This window comes from Trachinotus anak, unplaced genomic scaffold (genome assembly GCF_046630095.1).
Source record: "Trachinotus anak isolate AG129_WGS33_773 ecotype Australia unplaced genomic scaffold, CSIRO_AGI_Tana_v1 ptg000028l, whole genome shotgun sequence".
In the NCBI taxonomy this organism is placed as follows: domain Eukaryota; kingdom Metazoa; phylum Chordata; class Actinopteri; order Carangiformes; family Carangidae; genus Trachinotus; species Trachinotus anak.
The window spans coordinates 17,271,564-17,285,094 of NW_027273879.1; the positions used below are offsets into that span (position 1 = coordinate 17,271,564).

Here is a 13,531-nt window from a genome sequence, read left to right on the forward strand (position 1 = left end):
GAAAGCGGCTGGTTTTCATTATGTCCTTTGACCAGGTCAGTTGTAACAGTCACAGCTGGATGTACACCTGAAATGCCAAGTGCAGACAATTTATTTTTCTAAAACTAGCAGGTACCTGAATTGAGAATCACTGTGCTATAGCCTTAAAACGCGCTTCTCCATCTGAAGGTGTCCAAATCAGTGATATCAGCTGTTCCTGATAGTGTAAAGATTGATCTGATAGTTTATAATTGATTCAGCAGCTCATGTACAACCTTGAGATGCATCAACATGGGTAACACCACATAAAATGAGAGCTTAATACTGATGAAATCCCAGGAACGATCAGGCAATCACAAGAATGCAAAAAGTAGTTCCTTTATTATCTTCACTGTCATAGATTAAAATTGTAGTTATACATTACTGGAGGCATCAATATAGTCTGAACTGTCCACATTTTAAATACGGTGTGGAGACATCAACTGCTGCAAATCCTTGTGCAGCTTATTGTACCATCACATACAGTAGCAGTAATAATGTCTGCAGTAGTTAAAACAAACATTTTAAGTGACTTAATGCCTCAAATAATGTTTTCTTTTAAACTGTAGTCTTACAACACAGAAATCCAAGTACTTTAATTGGTGCAGTAAGAGAGTCCAGTGTCAAATCAAAAGTTTTCCCTGTTGTGAAGTACTGCTTCAGAGCTGTGGTACACCATGGGAAGACAATACTTAAGATCACTCAAAAAGATGTGAGGTCCAGCTTCATTTCACAAAATAGGACGGAACAAATCTGGAGACATTTTAACTTTTTTAATATAAATATGACAATCATAATAATTATCTTTGAATAGGCTATCTCTTATACCTGACTATTGTAGAATAGAAAACAAAAGGAGAAAGAGGAACCAATGCACAAAGATGTCAAGACAGAGCCAATCCAAAAAAAAAAAAAAAAAAAAACTCTTCTGGAGACTAGACCTATCTGGCCAGCCAGAGTCTAAAGCACAGCGACAGTAAATGGGATGATGTCTCACTGGACTGGGCTTTGAATCTGTGGAAATACACTGTACTTCTCAAACTCCTGGAGGCAAGCAGAGGTGTTGCTGTCCAGTTTGAGCAGCAAGTGTGTAAAGAAACTGAGCATACTTTTGTGACTGTTGAGTATGCATGGTTTAATGAAAGAGGAGACATGTGAAGAGAATCAAAGAATACTATGACAGTATAACGGATGAATTAATAAAATGTGTACACACACACAAAAAAAAAAAGACTGGCAAAATTTTTCTTAGAAAAATAAACACTACAATGGCACAGGACAATAAGGGGACATACTATATAAGTGTTTTTTTATTTTCTACCACAGAGCCATTGGGGGAAAAGTTATAAAAATAAGTGTGTCTGTGTTCAGAATTTTAAGTAAATTAAACTGGTTTACCCATGTTACCCCAGGGGAAGAAAAGGGCAGATGGGCTGGCAACAAAAAAAAAAAAAAAAAAAAAACATACCAAAGGAAAAAAAATTGGCACAACATCACTTAAACAACAAGGCAGGTGTCACTCTGCCACAAACAGGCTGATGATGGGCAAGAGCGAGGTTTCCTCTGTCCACATCTAGAACAAAGTGGCAAAGTCTGGTCACCAAGTAGCAACAGACAGGGATGCTGGTCATTGGTGTTACCACAGATCACTCTGGATGAGGCTGTGAGGCTGCAGGTGGTACACATGACATCACCCACACCACATTTCATACAAGCTCACCCCTGTAGTTAGTTTACTTTATCCTGGAATATGTAGAGGTTGTTGGTCGTCGCCACTGCGATGATGTTGTCCTGGGGATGCCAGGCAGTGTGAAGGATCTTCTTGTTGAAGTCCAAACTGTCCACGCTGATTTCATCCTTCTTGCGCTTGCCACCTGCGCACACCTTGCGGGGCTTGAGGACCTGCATTGGCTTGCTGTTTTCTCGGGATGCCTCCAAGGTTACATCCCGCCTATGGCCGCGGTCAAACATCCGGAAGAAGTTGTTGTATGAGCCAGTCATCACCACACTGATGGGAGGATATAGGAAAGGTTTGTGAGCATTGAACACAATTGTTTTTAGGATAATGTCCCGATCAAAAAATGTGTGTTTTCAGTGTAGTAGGCTTAAACTGAAAGTGTCAGAGTACAAAGAACTGGCCTGAGATTCAGAGTTAAAGCATCTTTGTCCTCATTTGCAGGTGCATCAGTCAAACAAAAAGGCTACATTTAATACAAGGGCAGCAGTCTAAACACATATGTGCCTTCAACAAAAGTATTTTTCACGAGGTTAATTGTCTACCACCTGCATGTCCTCACCTGTCATTGCCATTCCAGCAGCATTCAAACTTGTCAAAGATGCAGTCATTCTCATAGAGCGAGCACAGCTTGCTCCTCAGGTACTCATGGACCTGTAATGATCAGAGGCAAAGCCTTAATTATGTAGATGGCCTGTTTATCAGATCATCTATAAGATTACCATAATGGAACTAAATTATTTCTACAGAAAAGCCAGTGCACAGCAAAACTACACATATAGGGCACCTCCTAGTGTTCACTATGTGAAATTACAAGGAATTATATATTTTAAAAAAATAAATTAAAAAAAGGTGTGGCAACTGTTAAGAAAAGAAAAATATATAGGCCTATCAGTAGTATTAGATTTAAATTGATGTCATTTTTATTAAGACTGTAGGAGAACAAATGATCTGATTCTGAACAATGCTAACTTCAGAAACTGGTTCAAACAAGGTAACATACTTTCCTGAGAATGTAAATGTTTAGCCACATGAATTTAAAGACAATCAAAAAATGTTTTAGTTCAATTCAAGTGGTGTAATGCACGGACACTGTCTGTGCAGTGGGGCACTAAAATGACAGGAAATTACCAGTATCTAAAGCTGACATTAAAATACAACTCACAAGAGACTGGTAAAGCACAGACAGAGAATAAACAGGAACTGTCATTTAAAGTGTTGGACTATATCTGCTGCTCTACATTTTATAGGGTCTGTGGCGATGGGGCCATCACAGTTTGTTAATTCAGACCTTATGATAGGTCTCTCATAATCTGTTTACAAGCGTGTAGCTTGACAACACACATTGTAACTGTGCATCTGTTTCTCACCTGGTAGGTCTCCACTGGCCTGTTCTCCATGTTCAGGTCCCAGATCTTCACAGACAAGTAGTCTCTGGTCATCATGTAGCGTCCGTTGTGGCTAAACTTAACATCTGAGATTGAGGATATGATCTCAGAGAAGAAGGACCGATTACTGGGATCTTCTGGCTCTTCAAATACTGGTCAAGAGAATGGAGAATGATACAAACATAAGTAAAAAGGCATCAAGTAAAACTGCTGTATTCTCCAAAGGCCCAGTCTGAGAAGGTGTATTTAAAGGGGCTTAGCATAATGAATCTACTGCTTAAGCCACCTGTTGGGGTAGAAATATGGTGATTCAAAATGAACCAAGTGGGTTCTCACATTTGGAGTGCTTGTCACATAGTGCTGAAGCCCTCATGTCACATAGACGGATGGTTCCTTTGCTGCTGCTGTAGACAAAGGTGTTACACTGATGAGGATGGAACTCTGCTGCTGTGATCACCTCTGTTAGCTCCTCCATGTTGGCCGGTTTAATGTCAACAATATCTGAAGAGCACTGAGTTAAGAGGAATGACACTTTCAAGAGAATAGGACCACAAAACAGCTGGTTTAAGTATGCATGATGGTGTGTACAGGGCATTTTTTCAGCACCAAAAATCTTCCCAAGTTGTGCTCTAAAAATCATAGAAATCTCTTTAACAGGTCTTTTGCACAGGAAAAAAAAGCATACAAAATTATCAGACTATAATGGACCAGTCCAAAAGACTTAAGAAGTCTGGAGAGAAAAGAAACGGGGATGAAAATTAGTTAGCTAGACATAAAGGTCTTCTTTGTCTGGTATGACAGTATTATGCTACCCCATGCATTAATTAATATTGCTAAATAATGAGTTTCATGGATTAGGCAGGTGCATAGACAAACACGCCCAAGTGCATTTGAGGATACTGAAGCTGCGGTCAGTGATCTCGAGGTGCCAGAGGTTGATGCGGAGGTCATCTGCAGACAGGTAAGTCTCATTGTCACTGTTGACTGAGATAGAGTTGATATGGTAGGTGTGGGCATTGGCGAACACCCTCCGTGGACTGGCTTCCACCATGAGGTCCATGGGTATTAAAACTGGTACCTGAGATAAGAACAAACAGGACATAACTTGAAACTGACAGCAAACACGAGGATGAATTTTGATGCTCTGAAAGACATTTGTGGCACATTTTTTGTCTGTTACAAAATTTTCAGAGACTATAATTACCACAGCATGCAACCAGTGTATAACACAGTATTTCAAGTATTCAATTAGCTGGGCGAAAAAGGAAGCACTAACACCCTCTTTATCAAGATGCATGTCAGCTGCTTCATGTGACTCTGACAAACATATTTGCTTCTTTTTAATCAATGCAGCTGTCAACACAGGCCGTAAGAGAATAACAGATGTGAGACAGTCTGTGCAGCCGTTGTTGGGTGCAGCATGAGAACTGATAAATCCATGGTGAAGAAGACCCACTGTGGGAATCTTTCATCTTACCTTTATTTAAACCTTAATTGCCTTCTTTAAATTTTCTTCCCACACAAATGTAAAATGTGAGTTTTTTCAGCTAAATGCCTTAATAACTATGCACCCAGAAGGTGTCTGGTTCTGGCAGGAGTCCTAAATAAGCTCAAAGGTAAACTGTAGTAACACAGGTTGGGAGTTGCAGTTAGCTTTGTCATTAACAATAGAAAAAGTAGCCAAACTGGTAGCCCTTCCTGACTGTTAACACACCCATGTTTAGGCCTTTTGCATCCAAGGTTGTCATAAGATTTTGAAATAATGGTATTCAATAATAACAATTTAAGATAACAAGTTGTAGCTGCTCCTACAAGTTAGACATCCAACCAATATGTTTATCTATATGTTTATATCTTGCACATAATTAAAAGCTATGACCTCTGAGGATGCACTGTGATAAATAAACAGTACCCACAGGTAAAGCTTGACCACACCTATATTACACCCACACAGACATTCAGTTATTTCGGCTGATGAGACATCTTCTCATGTCAGTTAGTCATATACAGACTTGTTTTGTCACACCTGTTAGGGCAGGGACACACAAACAGATTGAATACTGTCTCAGTATAAACTAAAACCAGCTATTTGAATCCCCATGTTGTCATCTTATTCTACTCCATCATGTTTTGAAAAGGTCACATGGACTATAATGGATGCCTTTTAACATACAAACACAGGAAAGAGTCAACTTGGATCACGATGGTTGTTTATGAATAATCCCATTTTTAAAAATGCCCCTCAGGTTGTGTTTGATCTACGCACTTACCCGCAGTGACGTGATAGTGTTGGGGTCTTTGTAGCGTCCATCCTCCTCTTTGAGATTGTAGCCCTCTGGTCTCTTGTCTCGTTCACTGATTTTCCACAACTTAATTGTCTTATCTGCCCAAGGTGGAAAAAGAGAGGAAATTGCTGCGTCATATTTTCTGCAATATTAATTTTTAAGTTATTTTTCTTATTTGGCTGTCAAGGGTGAAGAGATAATTAGTTTCTCTAGAAATGGTTTTAATTACACCAATGTGCATTTGACAGTAGTCACCAGTTAGTCATTTTACTACACTAAATAAGCTGTTTAATGACAAACTCACCATTAGTTGACAACAGGAACTGAGCGGCATTCTTCTGAGGAAGCCAACGAATCTTGTTGATCTTCTCTTCTATTTCCAAACTCTTCAAGTAGTCAAACTCTGGCTCATGGCTCTGGAAAGTGCTGTAAACATTGTATTCGCTCCGGAACTGAGGCTGATTCTTATTCTGCCAGGAGCCATGCAAAGTGTCAGACAAAAATAAAAGGAGGTGACGTTAGACAAGCAATAGCCAGTGTGATGATTTTTATTTCACCTTTGATTTATTTCAATCAGTTTCATTTCAAAAACATTATCAATATTTAAATAACACTGACAACCACAAGCATTGGACATAAAGGTATCACTAATTAAAATCTAAAACCCGTACTCCTTAAGTTTTTGCTTACAGAATGGTTTGCAGAATAAAATCATATGTTAGATGAGGTTAGCCTCTTCTAAAATGGATAGTGTGTGGGAATAAAACTCAAGAGAAGACAAACATGCAGCTGTACCTCTATTTCCTGCTGGAAAATGACTACACGCCCACCCTTGTCTCCTGTGGCCAGCAGCTCCCCTGTGTGGTTAAATTCAACTGTGGATATGATGTCCGCTGCAGAAGAAACACAAATATGACATTAAACTTACATTCTTATCAAAGTTATTTTCAAATTGGTATACGTAAATTCCAATACTAAAGGCAATGAAGAACATCTTAGTTAATCCCAACTAACCCTGTGTTTAACTGTCTGGGAATCAGAACACACTAGATGGATGAGTGTGTAGGCCCAGAGATGCAGATGGATGTCAGAGCATGTAGAGCAGACGGAAAACGATCAGTAACCTAGTTTCTCTCTTTTCTCTCCCCCCTCACTCAGACAGCATTACATATGTCCGCCAGCAGCAGTGTGTTGCTTTATAAAACGCAGCACGCTTGTTCTCTCTCACTCACACACGTGTGCATGCACACACACAACCCTTTGTCGCCCATTGAAGCAGAAAGACAATGCTGCAAAAGGTTGTAGGAGGAGGTCTTTGTGAACGTTGTATTCCTCGAGGCCCAATGCAAACACTAATACATATACAGTTAGTAGCTAGAATACTTAGGGGGACATACTTAGAACTGCTTTTAAATTAGGGCAGGAACTGACTGATTTATCGTCATTAGAGATGAAGTGGTATAAAAATTTAATATCACAATTATAGAGACCAAAATTATCACGGTTATCAGTATTATTGTGGTATTTAAATTTAAGTTAAAATGTGCTTGTTCAAAAGTGTTCAAAAAGTAAAAACACACAGACTGAAATAATTTCACCAAGTTTTATAATGGAAACCAAAAATAAATCATTAGCAGTACTTTTTGTTTGCATTTAAACATTAAAAAATAACAACATCGCTGACACATCTGTGTCTCAGATGAGAACAAGGGACCAGTAGCAGTATTGGGATTGCCTGCTGAAGACCCACTTTGTGAACAATGGAATAGAAAATACTATCATAATTATTATCAATTAATATTAGTATTATTATTATAATCATGTCTGCTGTAACATCTTTCAGAGCACACAGACACTATAAAAAGACCTGTCATCTGCCCGGCACTGCTGTTAAACCAGAAAAACTGCAGCTAGACTGCACTCAGGGATGAAACAGGGAGCGCAGCCCTGAAATAAGTTTCAGACTCTCACAATCACCGATAGAAGCACACAGAGGCTCCAACACTGACAGGAGCACCAACGCAGGGATGAGACGAGACAGCTCCATTTTATCCAGTCTGCACTGCAACTAGCAGCATAATCTTTCTCTCCTGAATCTGTTTGTGTGTGATGACATTTCTCCCTGGATTTGTGTGCATCCTCTCTGAACAGAAAGGCAAACTCATCTGGCAGTGTAAACGGAGTCAATCGCCTTTTTAGCAGGTTTACCCACGTTTTAAAAAAGCTAATTTTGGTGTAAGAAGAGTATTAGAAGGCTGAGAAATGTCCAGAAACACAAAAGAAACCCACATTGCTTGCTGCACATACGACTAGGAGACTGTTGCTGGTTGATGGCGCACAGTACCTAACATGAGTTAAATTAACCACAGTAATTGACCATGGTAAATGTCTTATTTAAAATATAAATGGTAATACTAACTGTCCGGCATTTTCACCATGATTTAGCCTGAAACCAGTAACCATTTAATCTCTATCAGCTATTGTTAAATGTTTCTATTATCTCAACAATTTAGCCTATAAAATGTTAATGATAACCAGCCAAGAGCTATCTACCCTTAGCAAAGATTGAAGTCTCCAACTTCTCATTATGGGACTGCAGTGGTAACCAGCGAGTCAACTCAAGAGAAAATGACATGTCAAGTTTGTCTCATGTTCATTGTCTTGAGAAGTGTGATTTCCCATAGACTGTCTATTTTAGCTGTATCAGCAGGGGTTGCTGAATGTGAGAATATATTGTTTGGTTAGAACATGTTAAAATTAAAGGGGAATGTGTAGATTTTTAGAAAGGAAAATGTAAATAGAATCAGGTCATAATTTTTGTCATTGAAAAAGTTATATTTGCAGTTGACATTCGTACACGCAGGCACATGCACGCAAATACACATGAAGACGTATTAATTAGGGATGCCAGGGTGTGGATACGTTCCCACCCACTGGAGAATAAACTCCTGACAACACTGGTTTTACTGACCAAGTGTTGATGACTAGTATATAACAAATTACTGTTTTTTATTTGATGAACATGGGCACTACCGCTGATACCTGTAAACCAAATAGGTTTAATATAAGTTTGTAGAAAAGCTGAAAACAGACAGTAGAGCTTGTAGGCAAGTTATGTAATCAGTGTTTCCCCAAACTGATTTAACTCTGATTCCCAAGGTCCCAATTCAATGTGATTCCCGATAGAGATATTTCAGTTACAATACCAATTTTCCTTGGATATGAATGAGATTCTAAGAAAACTAATGCTGTAAAGTGTACCTCTAATCTGGTGCATTATTAAAAATATCTATGCTGCCATTACGAATGGACCCCAAAGCAGTTACATTAATACACTTTTTATTTAACACGATCTGCCGGTGCCTTCAGTGGAGCCACGTTTGCTGTGTTTTAGTCTCTCATGTGGCCAGATGTCATTGTGCAAGAAGGCTGAGCACGCAAGACTAATGGGGTTACAGTTTCACACATCCATGGGAGACTGTACAAAGCATATATAAGTTTGATCTCTGGATTTTATTAATCAATATCAGATTATTCAAATGAAGTTCGATTTGAATTAGTAAATCTATTTTTTCAACCTAGCCCTACTGAACACCATGTAACAACAACAACACTGACTACCGAGGCACAAGAACCAGCAGTAGGTGAATGAAGTGATGGAGCAGCTCCACCAGAGCGAAAATGTCATCCTGCAGCTGAAGGAGGGGGAAAAAAAAAAAAAAATCACCAACTTTGTTATAATCAACTCAGTGTTCATTTTTTTCATGCAGAAATGCCAAAAAATATTGTTTCCAGCTTCTTAATTGTGGGACTTAATGTCATGAAAACTAATTATCTTTGGGTTTTGGACTGTTGTTCTACAAAATAGGACAAGTGATGTCATCACTTTGAGCTATGAGAAATTATAGTGGCCATTTTCCACAATTTTTGAAATTTTACATTAAAAAAAAAAACAAACAAAGAAAATAATAAGATTTATGGATAAAAAATGATCTTATGCAGCCCCATGCATGACTCACTAACTATAAATATTAACTTTACTGTGATTTGTGGAAATAAGTTAAACTGTATTTTTAATAATTCAATGAAATCAATTAATCAAGTATATGACAAATGATTTTAAAAAAAGTGAGGGTTTAGAGGTTTTGTGTTTTGGTCAGTGCCTCGTCTAGCAGGAAAGAGTTTGCCACATGTCAAAAGTCACATGATCAATTTGAATCATCACTGATCAGTAAACGCCCTGGTATATGAATGACTATATGTGTGCACCTCCTCCATATTTTGTTGAGCTGTGTACTTACTTTATCCCAAATGTTTCCAGCAAATCTCAAACCCACAACCCCAGTGCAACACCCAGGTACAACAAAAACATTCCACCTTAAAAAGTTACCAGTAGCTGCCAACAGCCTCTGAGCAGCAGAGTGAATAAAAATATTTTTTCTACCTAGCTATCATTAACAAGTAAAGATGAAATGGCAGGAGAGGCCATCTGTTTTGAAGAGGACTTCTGCAGATAATTCAGCTCCAAATCCTAACCAGGAGTAGCAGCCTAAAATGACAGCAATGATCCCATGCTACTTCACAATGTCACCAAACTCCATCTTTTATCATTGTTTTGATTGAGAAACCAACTTATATACTGTACTTTTAAATTTTAATAAAAATAAAAAAACTAGGGTGTTCTAAAACTTGACTGGTAACGAGTGTGTGTTTGGTTTGTATTAGCACTACTTTAAAACAGGAATTACAACCACTCCTTTCTCTCTAGTAATCTGCTTTACGACCACACACGGACAGTGAGTCAATTTAATGCAGTCATGAAGCATGGTTACAGTTAGGGTTAACACCCTCCAACTCACTGTCCAACTGCAGGGAACGTGCAGTTGAAATGCACAGCATCACAGCTCCTCACATCACAACATAGCTAAATCATGCTCTATCTAGCTAGTGGATATGGAAAAAATTAGCATGATGTTGAGCTGCTAACTGCTCAGTCACTGCAAGATGCTGTGTATTACCAATAACATTTTCCCTATTTTCACATCCATACTTTACATTTATAAATACTCCATTTTTGGTAGAGCTCATACCCTCAGCTACGTCGTCATCAATGGCTCCTTTCACCTGAGAGAAGCACCACTGCATGTCACCTCCAGGTCCTGCGGAGATTAAAAACAAAATTAAGTAAAATTCAGGCTAATTTCAAGTTTAATACAAATACTTTCATTTTAAGTGTTTCAATTGTCACCTTTTAACTATTGCTGTGAGGGTGAACTATGATGTACAATTGGTTGAGATAAAGATGGCCAGGTTTCAAATGTTTGGTCGATAATGAGAGAGGGTTCCTCTGCAACATTTGAGGTGGTATGTCAAAACATACGTGTGTTTGGACCTTTCTTGCAAGTAGATGCAAACAGTTCAAAAGAAGCACCTCTTCAAAAAAAAAAAAAAGATTTTGTTTCAGCTCATTGTCACTCTCAGGCAGCGTAGGATAAAGGAAAAGACGTCGGAACTACAGATGGCAGACCTGTTGTGAAAATTTGTGTGGTCACACATGTACACATATCCTCTCACAACTTCTGCAAGTCTAGCCTCCAAACAAAAATGAAATTAGTCTCACATGAGACCTTTCAATCTCTCCTAAAACTATAATCTAGCTTCAGATATTGCTGCATACATGATAGGCTAGTTATGTTAAGTGTTAAGTAGCCAACAACACACAGACCATTTGGATGTTAAACATGTTTACCATTCAGTGAGTGTATAAATGCATCCATCAAATCCTTACTGCAGAGCCTTGCCTTTGTACTGTGGTTCTCACTTTGAGATTAAAAGTAGATTACAAATTCTGTTCATAAATAATGATTTCACTCCAGATTATAGCAGCAACAGGTAAATTCAGTCTTGAAGCATCCTTTTTTTAAGGCCAGGACAACTGTTATATCAGTAGGAGTTTCTCCTGTGTTAAACATCAACAAGACAAATCATGCGGCATTGATTGATAATGACCTCCATCACTCGCCTCAACAGGTTCTCCATCAACATATATCATTGCATAGGGAAGGTAGTTGAATTCTGCATATTTAACACACGATCATTTCTGTTATTACACAATTGAAACTGGTCTGATTTGTCAATAACAATGTCTGCACAAAGTGGAAAAGCTCTGCAGAATAATCAAGGACATTTATGAGTCACGGAGGCTTCATCATACACGTACTCTGAAATGAATCATGATTTAAAACAAACTACCAGGATATGGTTGGTACTGATCAAGAAAAATGTAGCCTTCTCAGGTTGCCAGTATCCCTTGCAGAGGAAAATGCATAAAGCAAACAGGTGTTTCAATGTGAAAATCATCTCACCAATCAGTTTCAAAAAGGGGATAATGTGCAATGCCTGAAGAGCCGTGTCATTTCCCCGCCCAAACTGAGGGAACGCATGTACTAAATATATGACTAGTAACCTATTTTCGATGTATGAGTAAACAGCCATTAATGTCAATTGGCGAAATGGGACTTAAGTCGTCCATGATTTTAGGAAGTATAATTTTCTACATTCACCGCTCTCGTATCAGCTGATGAATGAAATTTGAATTGCTACGTTGAGCTAAACAATTCCCTTGATTATTTGAGTCTTATTTAAGGGGAAGATTTTCCCACTTAACTATATTTGTGTCCCCAATACTCGCTCTCTGACTCTTCAGTCCTCTCTTTCCTTGCATATAATATTTAACAGCTTGATCAACCTGCAGCAGGCCCGGAGAGCTAGCCTGCATGTGGGCAATGTCAAAGTTTGAGCTAACGTTAGCTCGCCTGGCTTGTCAAGCCAGTCCTGGCATGTTTGAAAAATATGTACACAGGAGTGGAAGCCGTCAGTTTTAACACAAGCTCTTTCCAATCTTAACAAAAGGCTACATCCTTTAAATTAGCGGTTTTTAAGAGTCGTGCACAAGTCTGACAATCAGCCGTTACGGCTAGGAGAAGTTAGCCTAGAGAGTCACGGATAGCTGTTTTTGACTAGCATGAAATGAGAGTTAGCTTGCAAGACTGGTGCCGGGTCAGTGATAATGGTAAACAGCTATCGTCTGCTAGCAGCAACTGGCTAGCTAGCTAGCTAACTAGCTAGCTAGCTTCGGTCGGCAAAGACAGGCCAGATGGGCGACGACACTCCTGTTCGCTAGCCAGCTAACGATAGCACTAGCTAAGTTTTGCTAGCTAGCTGCGGTTAGCTAAACTGACACTCACGGTAGCTAGTGTTAGCGAAGCCCTGCAACCGTCAGGGCAGAAAGCTTGGTGGGACTCAGTCGGGCTGCGAACACGCCGGCCTGTCGCTGGTGTTTACGCGTGTATCGGTTGAACTGAATTACCTGCCATGACGAGACAGACAGTGGAGCTTGCCTCAGTCAGTCACGATCCTGCTTCCCACTCCCCCGCACTGGTTCGTGGGATGTGAACTTTTTCTTCTTCCGCCGAAGTGTCTGCGCAGACCTGGACGTCAGGCGCTTAATTACCCGTAACACCCGTTGTTTGATGACTCCCGTCCTCTTTGCTTTCCCGCTCCTCTCTCTGCCGTCTCCCCCTCTGTGTCTCTTGCCGCCGGCTACTTCACATCCCACGAGTGTCTTCTCCCCCTCCCTCACCAGCCTCCCTGCCCGTGAACCACAGGGCTTTTATAATGCGCGCACACACAGCCCAGGCGCGTTCACGGCGACGGACACCTGGCTGAGGATGGAAACAGTGTGATTTAGTATAATGGTGTCATGGACTGTCCTGCTGGAGCAGCAGCACTGTTACTTCATCCAAACTTCACATTGTGCTGAGAAGTAGTAAATAAAATGTACAATATGCTCGTTACGTTTTCCAAAGCTATAGTCATAATATTTTCATGTGAAAGCTTTCTCAATTTGTATCCAGAATCCACCCATAAGTCACCTCTGTGTACCCAGACATTGATTCCCGTTTGCCCTGCAGCCTGTCACTAATCCCTGTGTCACAATCTGTCAAAGAGCAACTGAGAGCCAGGGACAAATTATTTAACAAAGTTTATTTTGATTCTGAATCATTTCCTCATGACAAGAAAGAGCAGGATATTCAAAACTAATT

At 39.6% G+C, this 13,531-nt stretch overlaps 1 protein-coding gene across 1 annotated transcript; it reads right to left on the reverse strand.

The window, feature by feature from the left end:
* Positions 1-343: 343 nt before the first annotated feature.
* On the reverse strand, positions 344-13,081 carry ppp2r2ab (protein phosphatase 2, regulatory subunit B, alpha b). The gene is made up of 10 exons (XM_071465276.1): positions 12,796-13,081; positions 10,517-10,585; positions 6,222-6,319; positions 5,731-5,896; positions 5,412-5,524; positions 4,042-4,219; positions 3,478-3,642; positions 3,124-3,293; positions 2,316-2,407; positions 344-2,026 (listed from the first exon to the last, which is right to left on the reverse strand). The coding sequence occupies exons 1-10, from the start codon at positions 12,800-12,802 to the stop codon at positions 1,747-1,749; spliced, it is 1,338 nt and encodes a 445-aa protein (XP_071321377.1). The 5' UTR covers positions 12,803-13,081; the 3' UTR covers positions 344-1,746.
* Between the last annotated feature and the right edge of the window lie 450 nt (positions 13,082-13,531).

Coding starts and splice junctions, on each gene's coding strand:
- ppp2r2ab (XM_071465276.1), bottom strand. Junction 3,294..3,477: donor ATGTGACAAGCACTCCAAAT/GTGAGAACCCAC, acceptor TCTCTTGACCAG/TATTTGAAGAGCCAGAAGAT. Junction 2,408..3,123: donor GGCCAGTGGAGACCTACCAG/GTGAGAAACAGA, acceptor TGATCATTACAG/GTCCATGAGTACCTGAGGAG.